Source organism: Cherax quadricarinatus, chromosome 13, assembly GCF_038502225.1.
Source record: "Cherax quadricarinatus isolate ZL_2023a chromosome 13, ASM3850222v1, whole genome shotgun sequence".
NCBI lineage: Eukaryota > Metazoa > Arthropoda > Malacostraca > Decapoda > Parastacidae > Cherax > Cherax quadricarinatus.
In genome coordinates this window covers 33,311,568-33,336,485 of record NC_091304.1, presented here as the reverse complement: position 1 = coordinate 33,336,485, position 24,918 = coordinate 33,311,568, and the positions used below count along the sequence as shown (strand labels likewise).

General features: G+C 38.7%; 1 protein-coding gene across 1 annotated transcript in view; it reads right to left on the bottom strand.

The window, feature by feature from the left end:
- The window catches only part of LOC128688504 (uncharacterized), a 436,494-nt gene that overhangs the window by 353,239 nt on the left and 58,337 nt on the right, over positions 1 to 24,918 (bottom strand). Inside the window, exon 3 of the mRNA XM_070084744.1 lies at positions 19,864 to 19,906. Coding sequence (XP_069940845.1) covers positions 19,864 to 19,906 — 43 coding nt within the window. The remainder of the gene's footprint in view (positions 1 to 19,863; positions 19,907 to 24,918) is intronic.

The following is a 24,918-nucleotide window of genomic DNA, read 5'->3' as shown; positions in this document are numbered from 1 at the left end:
TGACACCACCAGCAGTGATGACACCACCAGCAGTGATGACACCACCAGCAATGATGACACCACCAGTAGTGATGACACCACCAGCACTGATGACACCAGCAGTGATAACACCACCAACAGTGATGACACCACCAGCAGTGATGACACCACCAGCAGTGATGACACCACCAGCAGTGATGACACCACCAGTAGTGATGACACCACCAGTAGTGATGACACCACCAGCAGTGATGACACCACTAGCAGTGATGACACCACCAGTAGTGATGACACCTCCAGTAGTGATGACACCACCAGTAGTGGTGACACCACTAGCAGTGATGACACCACCAGTAGTGATGACACCACCAGTAGTGATGACACCACCAGCAGTGAGCGGTGATGACACCACCAGCAGTGAGCGGTGATGACACCAGCAGTGAGCGGTAATGACACCAGCAGCAGTGAGCCGTGATGACACCAGCAGTGAACGGTGATAACACCAGCAGTGAGCGGTGATGACACCACCAGTGACCAGTACAGAATTTCAACACCAAGATGTGACGGCCCAGGAGACCAGGAACAGTCTGAGCTGTTGTAAGTTATTTACAGGTGAGGTCAGCAGCAGTTACGACTCCCAGTACCCAAGCAGCAGTTACGACTCCCAGTACCCAAGCAGCAGTTACGACTCCCAGTACCCAAGCAGCAGTTACAACAATTATATTCGGTATATAATGAGGTCAATAAATATTTAAATCAAAAGGATATGATGAAGACAAAGAAATAATAAGTAATAATGACAAGTGATATTGTAAAAGTATTAGGAAGACCAAAACAGAAAACACTGACCAAGAAACTAGAAATATTAAATGAGAAAAGGAAAAATTAAGATTTACACTTATGCTAGAATACACAAGAGAACACAGGTATAAAATATACAACATAAAAGAGGAAATTGGAAAAAGGAGATGCCAGTGACGTGGGATGTGAGGCCTAACTCACAGAGGAAAGACACAAACATCAATTGAGACAAACATTAGAAGGGCGTCGACTGACAATAAAGTTTATAGCTTGTGCTGTGAAGAAGTTTTTGTCTGGGAAGCTGTGACGACCAGAGACTCGGCAGATACTGGCTGCTGCGTTGATGAGGTCGTCATGGCAACCGTAAAGCTAAGAAAAAAAACAAAGAGCACCGGACCTTCCAACATCCGCCGGCATTTTCATTACACGTGAAAAAGGTGGATACTACCACCAACAGAATCCAATATTCTATCTGTTCACGAGTCGGCGAATTGTTTCCAATTGAACATTGATATATTTTATTCTCCCGTTCAAAGAACATATTGTTACAGTGTTCCCAATACAGGCATTACCAAGCCTTTACTTAATCACGAGAGGATGTATATTGAAGGTAAATGCTACGTTGTGGCAGTACTGCTTCGGGGGATTTCAGTTGAATATACAATAACATCACTATTTCAAGTGGAATTTCTCTCATCTGGACTAAAACCTTTCCCCAAATATCGAAAATTCATTACAGTTCTGGGTAGTAAAAAACAAATGGGATCTTTCACACTGGTGTGTTGAAATTATTTCTTTATCGGTATCGTCATTACTGTAAATTCATCTACTTTTTCCATGCTTGGTACATGAATTTTTCTCGTTTACTTCCGTAAAAAACTGATATGGAAATATTGATAAATTAATGGACGTGAGTTTATTTTTTGTTACATCACCAGCGAAGGTTAATTACTTGTGTGAACCATTAAACTGAACAAAATGGAAGTTCAGATGACTATATAAACCTACAAGATTTTCTGAGTTAATCGTATTATCTGAGCAGAATGGAACTTGTCTATTGCTACCTTATATATATTACCATCATCTGACACCTAACTTGTCTTAAACACTTGACTACAATACCAGAAATTTTGAACAAGTATTTTAGTTTAGGTTGTAAGAGATAAACTTGTAATATGTAAACTATACTGACCATACCCATATGTACTGATAACCATCTGAAGGTTAAATTCTTAGGCCTTTTGAGTATCTTTTTATTCTTGCTGTGACGTCCACAGGAGGAACATGGTGTGCACAACATGGTGTGCACAACATGGTGTGCACAACATGGTGTGCACAATAACTAGCCGTTACGCTAAAAGAATGGATAAAAATATACAATAAACTAGCAACTTCGGTGGCAAAAGCCCATTTATAATATCTGCTGTAACTGTACTTGTGCACTCTGCAACAATCTCAGCGACTCATTATGTACAAGTATTGCTTCTTCTACATAGAAACATTCTCCCCAACACTTAAGTACGAGAACCCACTTGAAACTTACTTATAATTTTATATTATCATCATCCAAACATCTAACATGTACACTGTCGGTGACAGTAATGATCCTCATAATGGAGTACGTATAAGTAGTTTCTTTTATTTCTGAAAGACTGTTTCCTAAGAATTTAGTGTTGTCAGCACAAGATTTAACTGTACAGAGAAATCGCTTATTTCAAAGAGTTCATATTACGCAAAGCTAAATAAATATCAATGTAATCAGGTACTAGACAAAATAAACTTACCTTGTAGAGTATCTCATAGTGTCAGGACACGTGGGATACTCACAACACTGCAATTATACACCTACACACCCCGCCACTACACTATCACACGCTATACACATTTTATGCCCAAGTATCGACCAGGCTGATAAACCTACACGAGAGTGATGCAGGTAGGCGAGGGAGACATCTGTTGTGAACATCACAGTAACCGCTGGCTGAATCAGCGCTATTGCTAGCTTACCCATGTTCAAGTTAATCTGGTAATACCCTCAATCTTCTTGTAAGCGTTTTCCCCAATAAAGATGTCATCGTCAAGACTTTAAAACTCCACAGAATTGGAATTTACATGTAACAAGACCCCGAGCATATTTGTGCGCCTGTGGGTGTCCTTTACGATCTGGACAAAATAATGCTCTGAATGAACACCAGATTCTTTATCTTTTGTATTTGCTCAAACAAATTGCATTTATATTTTTTACTCAGAGTTGTTTCCTATTTGCATTCGACCTTGTTTGATTATTTTTACACAGCGAGTCAATGAATCACCTGTCCTTACATTATATTACCCAGCTTAAGTAACGCCCAACTGAAGACCACATCCGCCTTCACTTTACTTCCCTCTCTCTCTCCCTCCCTCCTTCACTCATCTTACTTCCCTATCTCCCTCCTTCCTTCCCTCACCTTACTCTCTTATACATTTTAAAGGTTCTAGTATTTGCCATGCACTATTCAGTGCGACGTTTATCATGCACTATGCACTTTGGTGTTCGCTAGACACTATAGTGTGATTAATCATACACAAGTATGATGTTTATAACAATGGGAGGAAGGTAAGTAGATAGGCACAAATATGGAAGGGTGTGGGAAGGTGCATGTGGGTGTGGATAGGTGTATGTGGGCGTTGGTAGGTAAGTATAAGTGGGTGGGTAGGTGAAGGTGTTAGTGGGTGGGTAGGTGAAGGTGTTAGTGGGTGGGTAGGTGAAGGTGTTAGTGGGTGGGTAGGTGAAGGTGTTAGTGGGTAGGTGTTAGTGTGTGGGTGAGTAGATGGGTGTAGGTGGATAGGTGGGTTTCCGTGGGTAGGTGAGTGAGTGGGTGTGCGAGTGTGCAACAGGATTCTTGGCTTCATATAAGAAATGCAGTATTGATAACAGACGTTTTAAAGTTATACTTTAACTTTATATATCTTAAGTAAAGCCTCACTTAGATTACGCTGCTCAGCTCCTCTCTGGTAATACAGAATAAATATATATATGCTAGAAAATATACAAAGAAGGATGACGAAGGTGCCCCAAGTATGACGAACCTCTCGTACAAAGACACTCAAGACACTGCATGTGCACTCTCTGGTGAGACTCAGAATCAGGGAGAATATTATTGAAATATATAAATGAAAAACAGGGATAAATAAAGAGGATACAAATAACGCGCCCGAAATCATCTGCATATTCAAGGGAGTTTCCATGCATACTATTAAATATCATTCAATTTTGTAAACAGTTTGTACCAAGTATTTAATTATTCGTCTAACCAAGACAGAACTCGTTGCAATCTGTGTGGCTGGGTGTAATTCGTACCTGATTAGCATGGCCCAACAGACTTACAGCGTTCTTTTATTTTTATGTACTTTCTTCACTAATGCTAAGCACGTTGAGACTCCTGAAACTTTTGAACTACAGAGTGGACAGAAAATATATTGAACCAGGGAAGACCTCAATGCGAATCCGAGTAGAGAGTGAACAGAAATCTATCAGCGCCAGCTATCAGGACAACAGCAGTGAGACATGCGTGGAGCTCCGCAGTGAACACAGAACACTAGTTTGGTAACTGTGCATAATACGGGATATTAACGGATGGGTTTCGAATCCCGGTACCAAAAGGTAAATCATGCTTGTAAATACACAATATATATGAAACTCTTATAAGAAGCTACCATTATTATTATTATAATCAAGGGGAAGCGCTAAACCCGGAGGATTATACAGCGCCTGGGGGGGGGATGTGGAAGGCATTCAGGCTTAATTTGGGGAACTGGAGCACAGATCCAATCCAATTCCCTAAATCAAGAACCCCTCACCAACATCAAGGAACCTTCCTTGAGGGGTAAGAAACTACCAACCAAAACCTTGAATTTCTTCTTTCAAGAGATACTCTTTTCTCTTCAAGGTTGGCAGATCTCTCTTACAGGGGTCTCCAGCCAGGTGGTTTCTCATCCCATCATTACCACAGCATCAAGTACATTCTCCCATCACCCATCACAATACAACCATTACAGGATGTTTTCCCCCTGACTCCATAAGACCAGCACAGTAGGTAGTTTTCCCCGCCGCCACAACACCTCCACTGGTTATTATCATATACAGGACCACTAATGTTGCCTATCCATACAATATGAACGAGAAAGAAGCGTGTTCAAGTGTGATTCTCGCCGTACTGTTACAGTATAACAAAACTGTTACCGTGGATGGCCTTCCAGCATGAAAAGCGAAACTATCAACGGTGTAATTACAAATCAATAAGAACAGTCGAGTTTCTTTAAGCGCTGTAAGACTGGAAAAGTCTATTATGGATTTTTCCTTGAAACAGTTATATTTACGTCTCCTAGGTTATGGGTCCTCATTTTTGTGCAGTAGAGGCGGACCGCGTGAGATGGGCGGAGATACTGCAGTCCGAAGGAAATTTCAGTTGTGATATTCAACCACTTTTGAAAAGGCAGCGATGAAAAAATGATGGTGAAAACGTTTTCTACTTTGGGTCACTCTCCTTAGCGGGAGATGACCGGTGTGTGTGTGAGTGTGTGTGTGTGTGTGTGTGTGTGTGTGTGTGTGTGTGTGTGTGTGTGTGTGTGTGTGTGTGTGTGTGTGTGTGTGTGTGTGTGTGTGTGTGTGTACATTATATACATACATACATATATATATATATATATATATATATATATATATATATATATATATATATATATATATATATATATATAAAGACAAAATATATTGGCAAAACATTCACAAAAATACAATAGAAAGTAAAACAAAATAGATAACTCAGATCTACATATCGAATACTTCGTCCAGCTCCCCGGCGGTGGGCCGCGTGGCCAGAATGCTACAGGCATTTCCTCTCTGGATTGCAACACTGAGTCTCTGAAAGAGGAAGCTGGTCGCCCTGTGGTCCTTGGTTTCTATGACGAGCTTTTCACCCAGCTCTTTGAGGAACTTTAGAGCACACTTGCCCCATGCTCCAAGGGTCTCCGACCCTATTGGCATAAAGTTATAACAAGGGGAAAGGTCTTCATATCTGCAGATCTTCTGGGTCTCCCTGTGGCTGGCAGCTCCACCCCCTTCAGCTTCAGAGTATGGCAAGTAGGTATCTGCCAATGTGGCGGTGCAGGTGTAGCCCCAGGCAATCTGCTTTCCATCCTTCCAGGGTAGCATAGTGGCTCCATCAGGACGCTTTTGACTTCCGTCAGACCTCTGCACTTGGGGTTCCCGTTGAGCTGGGCAACGGGCTGTGGCGAGGCTTCTCTTTATGATGTCATTGACCTCCTCATGTCTGGCATACTTCCCTTCTGCTGTGTGACACACGAAACCATGAAGTCAGAATTGATCAGCTGTCGCCCTGCCGCAAATACACCTATGTTCGGTGAGGATGGGGGCGGCTAGGCGAAGAGCAACACCAATCAGAATGGCCTGTGGGTCGAGACGAGTGCCCAGGGAGGAATTGGGAACAGCTAAAAGGAAATCTCCTGAGTGTGGCGCCTTCACTGCCAGGAGACGAGCTTTGTCCTTTCCTGAAGCGTTGGTGAGCATTGTGTTGGCGATTTTTTCCATGATCCGTTTGTCCCAGTGGGACTGTTTGTGCTCTTTGGGAGGAGCTGGTCTACTATTATTTATATTATATATATATATATATATATATATATATATATATATATATATATATATATATATATATATAATAGGTAAAACTGGTCAATTAGCAAAAATTCATTTAAAATTAAGTCATTTCTAAAATTTTCTCTTATACGTTTAAAGATAGATTTTTTCCATTAATGTTAATGTAAAATTTTATAATTTTACACCAAAAGAATCTTAGAAAACTTACCTAACCTTATTATAACAAGCTCAATTTAATTTAGCCTAATCCAACTAAATATATTTTAGATAAGTTTACAGTAATTTAATAATACACAAACACAATGAAATATATTTTTTCCGTTAAGTTCAGAATGATTTTTGCGGAATTATTGCATACGGAATATATATATATATATATATATATATATATATATATATATATATATATATATATATATATATATATATATATATATATATATATATATATTATATATATATATATATATTATGCATTATTTAAATACTTGTCTTTACACTGTAAATAAATAAGACAAATGTATAAGGGGTATTATCGTTCATGGGTGAGATTTTGATGGTACATGTCAGAGTATCATTGTGCTGAACTAATGTAATCAGTTTCAGACTGCCATCTTAGAAACACACATGAGAGGGAAGCCATGTATGGGCCGGCTGCTGCTCCTCCACAAAGGCTACAACTACCGTATAAAGATCCTAACATACTAGGCTGCTTTACCTCGCCTCAAAATTAACTCTAATTTTTTTTGTTCCTTTTATAATTTTTTATTTTGTACTTTGCAGTTCTGGCCCTAAACTTCCCTTTGTACAAAAACTTGTGACAACTCTATGTTCCTTAATCGCATTTTCATGTATTATATGTTCTAAATAATATATATCTTCGATTCTTATATTTCACATTCAACCCCCTCCCCCATTGTTTTTCCGAGAACCAACTTTTAAGTCTCTCTAAACAGCTGGTAAATAGTGGGAACCAATTAAATTCCCCCTTGCTACACTAGTGTAGTTTGGAGGTATATCTAAGACTGGTCTTGCTACACTAGTGTAGTTTGGAGGTATATCTAAGACTGGTCTTGCTACACTAATGTAGTTTGGAGGTATATCTAAGACTGGTCTTGCTACACTAGTGTAGTTTGGAGGTATATCTAAGACTGGCCTTGCTACACTAGTGTAGTTTGGAGGGATATCTAAGACTGGTCTTGCTACACTAGTGTAGTTTGGAGGTATATCTAAGACTGGTCTTGCTACACTAGTGTAGTTTGGAGGGATATCTAAGACTGGTCTTGCTACACTAGTGTAGTTTGGAGGTATATCTAAGACTGGTCTTGCTACACTAGTGTAGTTTGGAGGGATATATAAGACTGGTCTTGCTACACTAGTGTAGTTTGGAGGGATATCTAAGACTGGTCTTGCTACACTAGTGTAGTTTGGAGGGATATCTAAGACTGGTTTTGCTACACTAGTGTAGTTTGGAGGGATATCTATGACTGGTCTTGCTACACTAGTGTAGTTTGGAGGGATATCTATGACTGGTCTTGCTACACTAGTGTAGTTTGGAGGGATATCTATGACTGGTCTTGCTACACTAGTGTAGGTTGATCAGTCTTCTTTACAGACCCTCGTGTAATATATGGCTTAAACTGAAAATAAATACTATATACAGACATCAAAAATAATTTGAATGATGACGAAGTAATATAAAACACATTAATAATTAATGCGATATTATAATTATAAAACCAATATCATCAGGTGGCCCGGTGGCCTGGTGGCTAAAGCTCCCGCTTCACACACGGAGGGCCCGGGTTCGATTCCCGGCGGGTGGAAATTCCGACACGTTTCCTTACACCTATTGTCCTGTTTACCTAGCACCAAATAGGTACCTGGGTGTTAGTCGACTGGTGTGGGTCGCATCCTGGGGCACAAGATTAAGGACCCCAATGGAAATAAGTTAGACAGTCCTCGATGACGCACTGACTTTCTTGGGTTATCCTGGGTGGCTAACCCTCCGGGGTTAAAAATCCGAACGAAATCTTATCTTATCAAAATGTCATTATATAAGCAGTAGCACCATAACGTTCCCACCACGAGGATACACAGGATATATATATATATATATATTTACCATGAGCTGTATGTCTGTCAGTGTACTATATATAGGCTGAAAATTTAATTACAATTTTAGGGATTAATTAAAGCAGGGGTTCCCAACCTTTTCTATGCCCCGCACCCCTAGGAAATGTTTGATTAATGTTGCATCCCGTTCATAAATAATATCACATTTGAAGATGAAGTCAAATTTCTAATTTTTGAATCACAAACTGAACCAAATACAGTACAGCGGGTGAACAAACTGAACCAAATACAGTACAGCGGGTGAACAAACTGAACTCAAAAAATAAGCTTTTAATTCAGTGTATAAAAATGCAATTAGAAAAGTTTTGGGTAAAATAAACGGAACTGTGGTTTTCATTAGAACTCTTTGTCACACCCTTGAGATGCCATCTTGCACCCCCTGGGGTGTGTGCACTCCAGGTTGTAAACCCTGGATTAAAGTATCCTTGGAAATTAATTAGTTACATGCATCCTTAATGACCCCCACACTCCCAAAGTCGTCCACTAACCTTTGTAACTTTTCTTTAGAATCTCCCAAAAGCACAGTATCATCAGCAAAAAGTAAATGTGTTAACTCCTATTTTGTATTTTATCCCCCCCCCCTAATTTAATCCCACCCCTTTCCCCAACACCCTAACATTTACTTCTTTTACAACCCCATCTATAAATATATTAAACAACCATGGTGACATCACACATCCCTGTCTAAGCCTTACTTTTACCGGGAAGTATTCTCCCTCTCTTTTACACACCCTAACCTGAGCCTCACTATCCTCATATAAACTCTTTACAGCATTTAGTAACTTACCACCTATTCCATATACTTGCAACATCTGTCACATTGATCCCCTATCCACTCTATCATATGCCTTTACTAAATCAATAAATGCAATGAAAACTTCTCTACCTTTATCTAAATACTTTTCACATATATGCTTCAATGTAAACACTTGATCTACACATCCCCTACCCGCTTTAAAGCCTCCTTCCTCATCCGCAATCTTGCTCAATGTCTTACATCTAATTCTTTCAATAATAACCCTACCGTACACTTTACCTGGTAAACTTGTTTCCCTATAATTTTTACAATCTCTTTTGTCCACCTTTCCTTTATATAAAGGAATTATACACGCTCTCTGCCAATCCCTAGGTACCTTCCCTCTTTCATACATTTACTGAACAAAAATACCAACCACTCTAACACTATATCCCCCCTGCTTTTAACATTTCTGTCATGATCCCATCAGTTCCAGCTGCTTTACCCCCTTTCATTCTACGTAATGCCTCACGTACCTCCCCCACACTCACATCCTGTTCTTCTTCACTCCTAAAAGATGATATACCTCCCTGACCAGTGCATGAAATTACCGCCTTCCTTTCTTCATCGACATTTAAGTTCCTCAAAATATTCCCGCCATCTACACAATACCTCCAGCTCCCCATCTACTAACTCCTCTACTCTGTTTTTAACTGACAAATCGACTCGTTTTCTAGGCTTTCTTAACTTCTTCACCTCCAAAATTTTTCCTATTCTCAGCAAAATCTCTTGACAGTGCCTCTCCCATTCTATCATTTGTCCTCCTTTTGCACTCTCTCACCACTCTCTTCACCTTTCTTTGACTCTCCATATACTCTGTCCGTTTTATATCACTTCTGCTTTGTAAAAACCTCTCATAAACTACCTTTTTCTCTTTTACTGCGCCCTTTACTTCATCATTCCACCAATCACTCCTCTTTCCTCCTGCACCCACCTTTCTATAGCCACAAACTTCTGCCCCATATTCTAATACTGCATTTTTAAAACTCTTCAACCCCCCCCCCACTACCCATACATGCATTGGCCCACCTTTCTGCCAATATCTGCTTATATCTCACCCTAACTTCCTCCTCCCTTAATTTATAAACTTTCACTTCTCTCTTACTTTCTGTTGCCATTTTCATTTTATCCCATCTACATCTTACTCTAACTGTAGCTACAATTAAATAATGATCCGACATATCCATTGCCCCTCCACACACATGTACATCCTGAGGCCTACCCATCAACCTTTTATCTACCAATACATAATCTAACAAACTACCATATATATATATATATATATATATATATATATATATATATATATATATATATATATATATATATATGTATATATATATATATATATATATATATATATATATATATATATATATATATATATATATATATATATATATATATATATATATATATATATATATATATATATATATATATATATATATATATATATATATATATATATATATATATGCAATAAGATCACAGTAAACAGGTGATTTTAAAATATGCAAAACAACCACTGTGAAAGAGTAGAGAAATTCCAAGCGCTTTCGTGACTACTCACATTGTCAAGGAATTTCTCTACTCTTTCACAGTGGTTGTTTTGCATATATATATATATGTTTTACATGATGGTAGGATTGCTGATGTCCATTTTTCTGTCTCATAAACATGCAAGATTTCAGGTATGTCTTGCTACTTCTACTTACACTTAGGTCACACTACACATACATGTACAAGCATATATATACACACCCCTCTGGGTTTTCTAATATTTTCTTACTAGTTCTTGTTCTTGTTGTTTATTTCCTTACCTCCATGGGGAAGTGAAACAGAATTCTTCCTCCGTAAGCCATGCGTGTTGTAGGAGGCAACTAAAATGCCGGGAACAAGGGGCTAGTAACCTCTTCTCCTGTATATATTACTAAATGTAAAAGGAGAAACTTTCGTTTTTCCTTTTGGGCCACCCTGCCTCGGTGGGATACGGCCGGTGTGTTGAAAGAAAGAAATATATAAATATATAAATATATATATATATATATATATATATATATATATATATATATATATATATATATATATATATATATATATCGTGCCGAATATGTAAAACTGGTCAATTAGCAAGAACTCATTTAAAATTAAGTCCTTTCTGAAATTTTCTCTTATACCTTTAAGATATATTTTTTTCATTAATGTTAATATAAAAAATTTTAATTTTGCTCGAAAAGAATCTTAGAAAACTTACCTAACCTTATTATAACAAGAACAATTTATTTTAGCCTAACCCAACTAAATATATTTTAGATTTCTTTACAATAATTTAATACTAAACAAACACAGTGAAATAAATTTTTTTCGTTAGGTTCAGAATGATTTTGGCGAAATTATTGCATACACAAATTTTCACTTGTCCTATATGGCAAGATGAGCTTTGCTATTTAAGCCAAGATCGCAAGTTCTGCCTATTCGGCACGACATATATATATTGATAGATGGGCTAATGAGAGCATAGGCAATGGGGTCGAAGAGGTATGGGGTATGTTTAAAAATGTAGTGTTAGAGTGTTCAGCAGAAGTTTGTGGTTACAGGAAAGTGGGTGCAGGAGGGAAGAGGAGCGATTGGTGGAATGATGATGTAAAGAGAGTAGTAAGGGAGAAAAAGTTAGCATATGAGAAGTTTTTACAAAGTAGAAGTGATGCAAGGAGGGAAGAGTATATGGAGAAAAAGAGAGAAGTTAAGAGAGTGGTGAAGCAATGTAAAAAGAGAGCAAATGAGAGAGTGGGTGAGATGTTATCAACAAATTTTGTTGAAAATAAGAAAAAGTTTTGGAGTGAGATTAACAAGTTAAGAAAGCCTAGAGAACAAATGGATTTGTCAGTTAAAAATAGGAGAGGAGAGTTATTAAATGGAGAGTTAGAGGTATTGGGAAGATGGAAGGAATATTTTGAGGAATTGTTAAATGTTGATGAAGATAGGGAAGCTGTGATTTCGTGTATAGGGCAAGGAGGAATAACATCTTGTAGGAGTGAGGAAGAGTCAGTTGTGAGTGTGGGGGAAGTTCGTGAGGCAGTAGGTAAAATGAAAGGGGGTAAGGCAGCCGGGATTGATGGGATAAAGATAGAAATGTTAAAAGCAGGTGGGGATATAGTTTTGGAGTGGTTGGTGCAATTATTTAATAAATGTATGGAAGAGGGTAAGGTACCTAGGGATTGGCAGAGAGCATGCATAGTTCCTTTGTATAAAGGCAAAGGGGATAAAAGAGAGTGCAAAAATTATAGGGGGATAAGTCTGTTGAGTGTACCTGGTAAAGTGTATGGTAGAGTTATAATTGAAAGAATTAAGAGTAAGACGGAGAATAGGATAGCAGATGAACAAGGAGGCTTTAGGAAAGGTAGGGGGTGTGTGGACCAGGTGTTTACAGTGAAACATATAAGTGAACAGTATTTAGATAAGGCTAAAGAGGTCTTTGTGGCATTTATGGATTTGGAAAAGGCGTATGACAGGGTGGATAGGGGGGCAATGTGGCAGATGTTGCAAGTGTATGGTGTAGGAGGTAGGTTACTGAAAGCAGTAAAGAGTTTTTACGAGGATAGTGAGGCTCAAGTTAGAGTATGTAGGAAAGAGGGGAATTTTTTCCCAGTAAAAGTAGGCCTTAGACAAGGATGTGTGATGTCACCGTGGTTGTTTAATATATTTATAGATGGGGTTGTAAGAGAAGTAAATGCGAGGGTCTTGGCAAGAGGCGTGGAGTTAAAAGATAAAGAATCACACACAAAGTGGGAGTTGTCACAGCTGCTCTTTGCTGATGACACTGTGCTCTTGGGAGATTCTGAAGAGAAGTTGCAGAGATTGGTGGATGAATTTGGTAGGGTGTGCAAAAGAAGAAAATTAAAGGTGAATACAGGAAAGAGTAAGGTTATGAGGATAACAAAAAGATTAGGTGATGAAAGATTGAATATCAGATTGGAGGGAGAGAGTATGGAGGAGGTGAACGTATTCAGATATTTGGGAGTGGACGTGTCAGCGGATGGGTCTATGAAAGATGAGGTGAATCATAGAATTGATGAGGGAAAAAGAGTGAGTGGTGCACTTAGGAGTCTGTGGAGACAAAGAACTTTGTCCTTGGAGGCAAAGAGGGGAATGTATGAGAGTATAGTTTTACCAACGCTCTTATATGGGTGTGAAGCGTGGGTGATGAATGTTGCAGCGAGGAGAAGGCTGGAGGCAGTGGAGATGTCATGTCTGAGGGCAATGTGTGGTGTGAATATAATGCAGAGAATTCGTAGTTTGGAAGTTAGGAGGAGGTGCGGGATTACCAAAACTGTTGTCCAGAGGGCTGAGGAAGGGTTGTTGAGGTGGTTCGGACATGTAGAGAGAATGGAGCGAAACAGAATGACTTCAAGAGTGTATCAGTCTGTAGTGGAAGGAAGGCGGGGTAGGGGTCGGCCTAGGAAGGGTTGGAGGGAGGGGGTAAAGGAGGTTTTGTGTGCGAGGGGCTTGGACTTCCAGCAGGCATGCGTGAGCGTGTTTGATAGGAGTGAATGGAGACAAATGGTTTTTAATACTTGACGTGCTGTTGGAGTGTGAGCAAAGTAACATTTATGAAGGGATTCAGGGAAACCGGCAGGCCGGACTTGAGTCCTGGAGATGGGAAGTACAGTGCCTGCACTCTGAAGGAGGGGTGTTAATGTTGCAGTTTAAAAACTGTAGTGTAAAGCACCCTTCTGGCAAGACAGTGATGGAGTGAATGATGGTGAAAGTTTTTCTTTTTCGGGCCACCCTGCCTTGGTGGGAATCGGCCGGTGTGATAATAAAAAAAAAATATATGTATATATATATATACATATATATGTATATATATATATATATATATATATATATATATATATATATATACATTATATATATATATTATCATATTCATTACCACAATGTCAATAATGCATCTGTATAAAACCAACGACATATCAAGACACTGGTCACTTCTCAACATCTTAACAAGCGAGTCCCTAAAAACATGACTCGAAGATGTAGCAAAATAAACACGTATTTTACATAAGTGTAAAATTTTCCTCATGTGCTAACAATACGATAATATCTAACAACAGACAAGAGCACTGTCGTGTTTAGAAGTTGATAATTAAACTGGAAATATGAGTTTAAACATTTGGGACAATGCAGATTTTGAAGACTAAAGTGTCAAGATACGAAGGTGTTGGATCTTCTTAATTAAATTTGTTTTTTTATAAAGACACGAAAATAAATAATACGCCATTATTATGGTGGCTGAACCAGTCATATGATACAAGACTAAATTTTGACAAACTCCTTCCAGTAATCTTGGAAGCGTGTCTCAGTCAGGGTCGCCAAGACGATGGACGGACCCTGGGGAAGATTAGTACATGGTCCCCACCATGGCCTCCCTCAGGGAAGAGCCCAGGTATCATTTTATCAAAGGTAAACTGTGCTGGCAAGTTGATAAGGAAGACACATATGCAACACTTAGGTTTAAAGATACATAAGTGTTGTACGTGTCTTACTCATCAACTCGTCAATAAGTCACTGTATACCGACAAATTGATGGGGATCATATATAACTTATATGGGACCATTTATAATATACTTTTCTAACACGGCAACATCATGGCATCTAGGTACAGGCGATGTCTTCTCCAACTCTATTGCTAACAACTGTTTAGCATGACTTACTTCCAGTAATGGGTCCCGCAATCTGCTTTACTGTAGCGCCAGTGTTTAGTCTCCGGCCTCATACTTCTGCTATACATTAAGAGACTGACCACCTTCTATCAAGGCTGAGAGGCTATCATCTTAGGGTTAAGTCAGGTTAGGTAAGGTTCGTCAGGAAACAGGACAAGTGCTTCCTGACGCGGGTCTTAGTCATATGATGACCGACCCGCCGCTGGAGCTTTTGGTCATTTGACCGAGGCCTTCCGCTGGCTTGCCGGTCCACCGCTTTAAAAATTAGGGGTCATAGTTATAAGTATTTATATGATTATATCACCTTAAGAAGTACCTCTCCACTTTACTACTGTCACCATTGTTATCATCGCCTGTATTTGACTGAAGAAACCAGCTGCGCAGGCGAAATATTAACAGTGTCCTTTATCTGGAGTCTACCTGAAGGATGTTCTGAGAGTCAACAACCCTGGGGCCCAGACCAGGCCGTCTAGTGGATCAATACTTCATCAACCAGGCTGTTACTGACATCCGCATGCAATCCAATGTATGAACCACAGCCTGGCTGATCAAGAACTGACTCCAGGAACATATCTCATATTTTTTTTATCCTAGTATAACATTTAATAACCAAGCAGTAATTCACTTCAATAACAGACGTATATAATACTCACGTGATGACTTTCTGTATTATGCTGAATATATATATTTGTCCACAATAAACAATATATATAACTTTAAATTAGAATAAATATAAATTTAAATTAATTACAAATGATTCTGAGAAATATATTTAAATTAACATGTTAGAAATTAATTACTTGATTAAAAAGAGTAATAGGAGGAGGAGGAAGATTAATATTGTATTTAAGAAACAATGAAACCGTAGGAGTTCTTAAGTGTTACTGCGTCAAGTGTACTTTATATTGAAATGTGATAATAATACTTAATACTGATACACACATACATACACACATACACACACAATGGATCAGGGAATACTTGTCAGGAAGACAGCAGCGAGTCATGGTACGTGGCGAGGTGTCAGAGTGGGCACCTGTGACCAGCGGGGTCCCGCAGGGGTCAGTCCTAGGACCAGTGCTGTTTCTGGTATTTGTGAACGACATGACGGAAGGAATAAACTCCGAAGTGTCCCTGTTTGTAGATGACGTGAAGTTGATGAGAAGAATTCACTCGATCGAAGACCAGGCAGAACTACAAAGGGATCTGGACAGGCTGCAGACCTGGTCCAGCAATTGGCTCCTGGAGTTCAATCCCACCAAGTGCAAAGTCGTGAAGATTGGGGAAGGGCAAAGAAGACCGCAGACGGAGTACAGTCTAGGGGGCCAGAGACTACAAACCTCACTCAAGGAAAAAGATCTTGGGGTGAGTATAACACAAGGCACATCTCCTGAAGTGCACATCAACCAAATAACTGCTGCAGCATATGGGCGTCTGGCAAACCTCAGAACAGCATTCCGACATCTTAATAAGGAATCGTTCAGGACCCTGTACACCGTGTACGTTAGGCCCATATTGGAGTATGCGGCACCAGTTTGGAACCCACACCTAGCCAAGCATGTAAAGAAACTAGAGAAAGTGCAAAGGTTTGCAACAAGACTAGTCCCAGAGCTAAGAGGTATGTCCTACGAGGAGAGGTTAAGGGAAATCAACCTGACGACACTGGAGGACAGGAGAGATAGGGGGACATGATAACGACTTACAAAATACTGAGAGGAAGTGACAAGGTGGACAAAGACAGGATGTTCCAGAGACTGGGCACAACACGGGGACACAGTTGGAAGCTGAAGACACAGATGAAACACAGGGATGTTAGGAAGTATTTTTTCAGCCACAGAGTAGTCAGGAAGTGGAATAGTTTGGGAAGCGATGTAGTGGAGGCAGGATCCATACATAGCTTTAAGCAGAGGTACGATAAAGCTCATGGTTCAGGGAGAGTGACCTAGTAGCGACCAGTGAAGAGGCGGGGCCAGGAGCTTGGACTCGACCCCTGCAACCTCAACTAGGTAAGTACAACTAGGTGAGTACACACACACACACACACATATGTGTGTGTGTGTATATATATATATATATATATATATATATATATATATATATATATATATATATATATATATATATATATATATATATATATATATGAAGGAGGGGTGTTAATGTTGCAGTTTAAAAACTGTAGTGTAAAGCACCCTTCTGGCAAGACAGTGATGGAGTGAATGATGGTGAAAGTTTTTCTTTTTCGGGCCACCCTGCCTTGGTGGGAATCGGCCGGTGTGATAATAAAAAAAAAAAAAAATATATATATATATATATATATATATATATATATATATATATATATATATATATATATATATATATATCTATATATATATATATATATATATATATATATATATATATATATATATATATATATATATATATATATATATATATATATATATATATATATATATATATATATATATATATATATATATATATATATATATATATATATATATATATATATATATATATATATATATATATATATATATATATATATATATATATATATATATATATATATATATAATACATACATATATATATATATATATATATATATATATATATATATATATATATATATATATGTCGTGCCGAATAGTGAGAACTTGCGATCTTGGCTTAAATAGCAACGCTCATCTTGCCATATAGGACAAGTGAAAATTTGTGTATGCAATAATTTCGCCAAAATCATTCTGAACCTAACGAAAAAAAATTATTTCACTGTGTTTGTTTAGTATTAAATTATTGTAAAGAAATCTAAAATATATTTAGTTGGGTTAGGCTAAAATAAATTGTTCTTGTTATAATAAGGTTAGGTAAGTTTTCTAAGATCCTTTTGGTGTAAAATTAAAATTTTTTACATTAACATTAATGAAAAAAAATATATCTTTAAACGTATAAGAGAAAATTTCAGAAAGGACTTAATTTTAAATGAGTTCTTGCTAATTGACCAGTTTTACATATTCGGCACGACATATATATATATATATATATATATATATATATATATATATATATATATATATATATATATATATATATATATATATATATATATATATATATATATACATACATACATATAATATGTTTTCTTTCCATGATATTAACATGATAATATTGGAGGGGGAAGCGTTTAACCCGAGAAGTAACACATCGACCTCGGGAAGGAAAGTACTGGTTTGGTTACAATCCTGTCATATCGATTTCGTGAGTCAGTCATTTAAGGTACTGAGGTTTGATTATAGGAACTTTCTTTGCAGTTAGGTAAAAGGCACAAGTGCAACTAATGTGACATTTTATTGTGGCAACGTTTCGCTCTCCAGGACCTTCGTCTAAGCTCCTGGAGAGCGAAACGTTGCCACTATAAAATGTCACATTAGTTGCACTTGTGTCCTTTTACCTAACATATTGTCGATAATTCTACCAACATTAATACAATCTGTCGGACACCACAACATAATGGACATTTCATGCAGACGTTATTTGGACACCTTCGTCGTGTTGACAGCTTTTGCAACAGACACATGTGACTTCCTACAAGACTACCTGGCCGAGGTGATCCCTAAGTCTACTCCTACACAACTCCTCCAATTCCAGACTTAACCTTGCAGTGTTGTGTCTGTAGGCTGGGTAAGACTACATCAAACTCTAATATTTAATAATAATAATATTAATTATGATGGCTTATATTCTGCTCTGTAATCAATTTATTTAGGCTTATAATTATGAGTTGATTATTTATTTCCGAGAAGATGAACCTTGAAGCTTATTACTGACCTTCCAGTGTCGTCTTGATGACCAGGTATATTCTACGTATGAACATTAAAATTGTATAAAATACCGACAGGTTGTTAGGTAAGACACATATGCAACAGTTAGGTATCTTTATTTCGAAACGTTTCGGCTACACAGTAGGCTTCTTCAGTCGAGTACAGAAAAGTTGAAAGAAGCAGAAGAGACTTGAAGACGATGTAATCAGTCCATCACCTCGACTGAAGAAGCCTACTGTGTAGGCGAAACGTTTCGAAATAAAGATACCTAACTGTTACATATTCTACATATACCTTAGGTACGTAGGTGAGACACATGAGCAACAGTTACGCCTACACAGTAGGCTTCATCAGTTGTGGTAAATATGGAGACAGCAGAAGTAGTTTGAGATGGTCAGTCCCTCAACTTCATATTCTTTAAATTAAATTAAAATTTTTATTTCTTTGCATAGCATATAATGTGTGATTTACATATTATTAAATATTGTTAAGTACAAAGACAGTTACTAAGATGCCTGTGCACTCTGATCAGTCTTGAACAGTGAAGTTGAACACATCTCCTGGCTGAGGGACCGACCACCTCACACTACTTAAAGACTGATGGACTGATTACCTCTCGGAATAAAGATACCTAACTGGTACTGTATACTATTACCATTATCGTACTGATACTCTCCCAGGTATACCAACGTCAAGGTACCTTCATGCTACTGAAGGTCTCTTGATCCAAGGAATCTGTGCCACCCTTCACATGAATCAAACCAAATTACCTCCTACCCCCCCCCCCAGGTGTTTCCGCATAAAAATAACAATCTTCGATAAATTATGGAAATAATGACAAAATTCCGTGAGCAATTGTTACCCTTATACTACATATCCATAAAGCAGGATATTCCGTACTATTCAACAGATAATTAGGCTGTAAGACTTACCTTTAAGTTGCTTTACCACCTTCTTGGCCGGGTCCAGCCAGTGCTGCCAACACAAACAATACTTATTAACAACAGGAAATCAACACTACACAACAACAATGTTAATATCTCAGAAAATTCTGCACATAAATGATGACATGTGCGCAAAATGTTATATATTAAATGCTATCAAATAAAGCTTCAATAAATACTATGTGGCAATACCTGCAGCAGTTTATTTGCAGGTTTGCATAAATACTTGACCAAAGTAATGAATATTCTGACGTTCACTCTATATTTTAGTGTGTGTGTGTGTGTGTGTGTGTGTGTGTGTGTGTGTGTGTGTGTGTGTGTGTGTGTGTGTGTGTGTGTGTGTGTGTGTGTGTGTGTGTGTGTGTGTGTGTACTCACCAAGTTCTTACCTAGTTGTGGTTGCAGTGGTCGACTCATAGCTCCTGGCCCCGCTTCTTCACTAGTCGCTACTGGGTCACTCTCCCTGAACCATGAGCTTTATCATACCTCTGATTAAAGCTATGTATGGATCCTGCCTCCCAAACTATTCCACTTCCTGACTACTCTATGACTGAAGAAATACTTCCTAACATCTCTGTGATTCATCTGTGTATTCAACTTCCAACTGTGTCCCCTTGTTGCTGTGTCACATCTCTGCAACCTTTTGTCTTTGTCCACCTTGTGAATTCCTCTCAGTATTTTATATGTCGTTATCATGTCCCCCCTATCTCTTTTGTCCTCCAATGTCGTCAGGTTGATTTCCCTTAATCTCTCCTCGTAGGACATACCTCTTAGCTCTGGGACTAGTCTTTGCACTTTCTCTAGTTTCTTCACGTGCTTGGCTAGGTGTGGGTTCCAAACTGGTGCCGCATACTCCAATATGGACCTAACGTACACGGTGTACAGGGTCCTGAACGATTCCTTATTAAGATGTCGGCAACCACCACCGCCACCGCCACCGCCACCGCCACCACCGCCACCGCCGCCGCCGCCACCGCCACCGCCGCCGCCACCGCCGCCGCCACCGCCGCCACCGCCGCCGCCACCGCCGCCGCCACCGCCGCCACCGCCGCCGCCACCACCACCACCACCACCACCACCACCACCACCACCACCACCACCACCACCACTGTACCCATAATGTCACCTACTATATAAAATATTTTAACTCAGATGATATTCTTAGATCCAAGACTGTTAAAACCTGGGTTGTTAAAACCTGGGTTGTTAAAACCTGGGTTGTTAAAACCTGGGTTGTTAAAACCTGGGTTGTTAAAACCTGGGTTGTTAAAACCTGGGTTGTTAAAACCTGGGTTGTTAAAACCTGGGTTATTAAAACCTGGGTTGTTAAAACCTGGGTTGTTAAAACCTGGGTTGTTAAAACCTGGGTTGTTAAAACCTGGGTTGTTAAAACCTGGGTTATTAAAACCTGGGTTATTAAAACCTGGGTTGTTAAAACCTGGGTTGTTAAAACCTGGGTTGTTAAAACCTGGGTTGTTAAAACCTGGGTTGTTAAAACCTGGGTTGTTAAAACCTGGGTTGTTAAAACCTGGGTTGTTAAAACCTGGGTTGTTAAAACCTGGGTTGTTAAAACCTGGGTTGTTAAAACCTGGGTTGTTAAAACCTGGGTTGTTAAAACCTGGGTTGTTAAAACCTGGGTTGTTAAAACCTGGGTTGTTAAAACCTGGGTTGTTAAAACCTGGGTTGTTAAAACCTGGGTTGTTAAAACCTGGGTTGTTAAAACCTGGGTTGTTAAAACCTGGGTTGTTAAAACCTGGGTTGTTAAAACCTGGGTTGTTAAAACCTGGGTTGTTAAAACCTGGGTTGTTAAAACCTGGGTTGTTAAAACCTGGGTTGTTAAAACCTGGGTTGTTAAAACCTGGGTTGTTAAAACCTGGGTTGTTAAAACCTGGGTTGTTAAAACCTGGGTTATTAAAACCTGGGTTGTTAAAACCTGGGTTATTAAAACCTGGGTTGTTAAAACCTGGGTTATTAAAACCTGGGTTATTAAAACCTGGGTTGTTAAAACCTGGGTTATTAAAACCTGGGTTGTTAAAACCTGGGTTGTTAAAACCTGGGTTATTAAAACCTGGGTTGTTAAAACCTGGGTTGTTAAAACCTGGGTTGTTAAAACCTGGGTTGTTAAAACCTGGGTTGTTAAAACCTGGGTTATTAAAACCTGGGTTGTTAAAACCTGGGTTGTTAAAACCTGGGTTATTAAAACCTGGGTTGTTAAAACCTGGGTTGTTAAAACCTGGGTTGTTAAAACCTGGGTTGTTAAAACCTGGGTTATTAAAACCTGGGTTGTTAAAACCTGGGTTGTTAAAACCTGGGTTGTTAAAACCTGGGTTGTTAAAACCTGGGTTATTAAAACCTGGGTTGTTAAAACCTGGGTTGTTAAAACCTGGGTTGTTAAAACCTGGGTTGTTAAAACCTGGGTTATTAAAACCTGGGTTGTTAAAACCTGGGTTATTAAAACCTGGGTTATTAAAACCTGGGTTGTTAAAACCTGGGTTATTAAAACCTGGGTTGTTAAAACCTGGGTTGTTAAAACCTGGGTTATTAAAACCTGGGTTGTTAAAACCTGGGTTGTTAAAACCTGGATTGTTAAAACCTGGGTTGTTAAAACCTGGGTTATTAAAACCTGGGTTGTTAAAACCTGGGTTGTTAAAACCTGGGTTGTTAAAACCTGGGTTGTTAAAACCTGGGTTATTAAAACCTGGGTTGTTAAAACCTGGGTTGTTAAAACCTGGATTGTTAAAACCTGGGTTGTTAAAACCTGGGTTATTAAAACCTGGGTTGTTAAAACCTGGGTTGTTAAAACCTGGGTTGTTAAAACCTGGGTTGTTAAAACCTGGGTTGTTAAAACCTGGGTTGTTAAAACCTTGGTTGTTGCTTCCTGGATACACCACAATAATATAATATTATCAGGTGTATTATGAGAAAGTAGGTCATGCGCAACCTTTAATAATCGAGCAATAATCACCAAGTAACTGCTGTGTAACTCACAACTTAACTCAAGTTTCAATCTTACCATCACAAACAATGACATAACAATTAAGACATTATAAAAATAATCTACTGGAAAGTGTGTAGATTAAACAAAATATATTACATGACGGGTGAAGCAGAAGATAACATTATAGCACGTGGCTGGCACCATCTGCACGTGGCTGGCACCAGCTGCACGTGGCTGGCACCAGCTGCACGTGGCTGGCACCAGCTGCACGTGGCTGGCACCAGCTTCTGTAACAGTGCACAACAGCGGCTGCACGTGGCTGGCACCAGCTGCACGTGGTTGGCACCAGCTTCTGTAACAGTGCACAACAGCGGCTGCACGTGGCTGGCACCAGCTTCTGTATCAACGTACAACAGCGGCTGCATGTGGCTGGCACCAGCTTCTGAAACAGCACACAACAGCGGCTGCATGTGGCTGGCACCAGCTTCTGTATCAGCACACAATAGCGGCTGCACGTGGCTGGCACCAGCTTCTGAAACAGCGCACAACAGCGGCTGTTTCTGGCTAAACGGATCATCATATATCAAAGTCACGTGGCACGTGTTTTTTTCCTGAGAACTGTTATGTTTTTCCTGAGAACGAGAGTAACAACAGCAATGATCGGGACAGTGTTGTTGAGGGCACGAGGCTACTTAGTGCAGGTGTGGCCCACTAACACACTGTTCACAACTAACAGATCGACGCCCACCACTCCTGGGGCGTCGCCAGCAGCACTCATACCCAGACTGGGCACGACACCACATGATTGATTACAACACTCTATCTCACTAGCTAATATATTTTTCTGGCTCACTCTACTACCACTGGAAATGCTTCATTAATCTTGAGAAAACCGCAAGAAAATGACAGTAATATAGCAGCAAAGATAGAATAAATTGCTTTTGCCAATCCCTTATCTAAAAGAATGGTTGAAATTTTATTGTTTTTCTTCCAGACAGGAAAATTTGTATGTGTGTACGAATGGTATATAATACCGACAAGATGAGAGTAAGACATGTGCAACATCTGGGTATCTTTATTGTAGACGTTTCGCCATCCAGTGGCTTTATCAATACAAATTCCAGGACATAACTTGAAGACAGTAGAACTATGTACAGAAGATGAGGTAATCAGTCCCTCAACCTAGGAGTAGGTGCGAACAGCACCTACTCCTAGGTTGAGGGAGATACCCAGATGTTGCACATGTGTCTTACTCTCATCAAATTTGTATGTGCCGGCCCATTACTTCAAAACAATGGAGAAATATTGTTTTGTTTGACAGATAGGGAAAAACTGTTTGTCCTGGTCCATTACCTGACGAATGACAAAAAATATTCTTTTGCTCTTGAAAAACAATTCACTATAATTCTGGAAAACAATTAATAATTCATAAAAGAGTTCAATGTATTTTATAAAAGACGGTTCTCGGTGGAGAGAATGTTTTTCACCTACAAAAAAACTTTCTTTTACCTAATACTACATCTAGTAAATATGAGCAAAAATTATTCCAGTACATTCTACTAGCATAAGGTAATGATTATCTATACATTTTTAATAAATCAAGATACGGCCAGTGATTTAGGAACTACTGTATCCATTAAAAATATATATATGGCGAGTATTGCTAGACGAAACAAATTACAACATGAGACTGTTAACATGTTTTCAGCGATCTTATAACTGCCACTTGTTAACACTTTGCACAAGAGAAAATGTGAGTCTGACTAAAACTTTTAAGTAATTTCAATAGTTTTAATGTTGTAAATGAGAGATGAACTCCATGAGAGAGGATTTACACAGGATCGAAGTGTTCAACTCACGAGTTGTTGTGACTTTTAACAGTATAAAGTACATGTAATATAAAGAGTTTTGATGAATTTAACGGTTTTCAACTACAATTACAAATGAAATGAAAGCTGAAAATAGAACTAATGAAAGTTCTAGCAACTGTAACTGTTTTAACGGTTATTAACGGCTTTTTTCAAGAGAACTAATGTACGCAGGATAACCTACGAAGAGATAAACTACACATAATTTCACTTTATATCAATTTTAAAGCTTACAAAT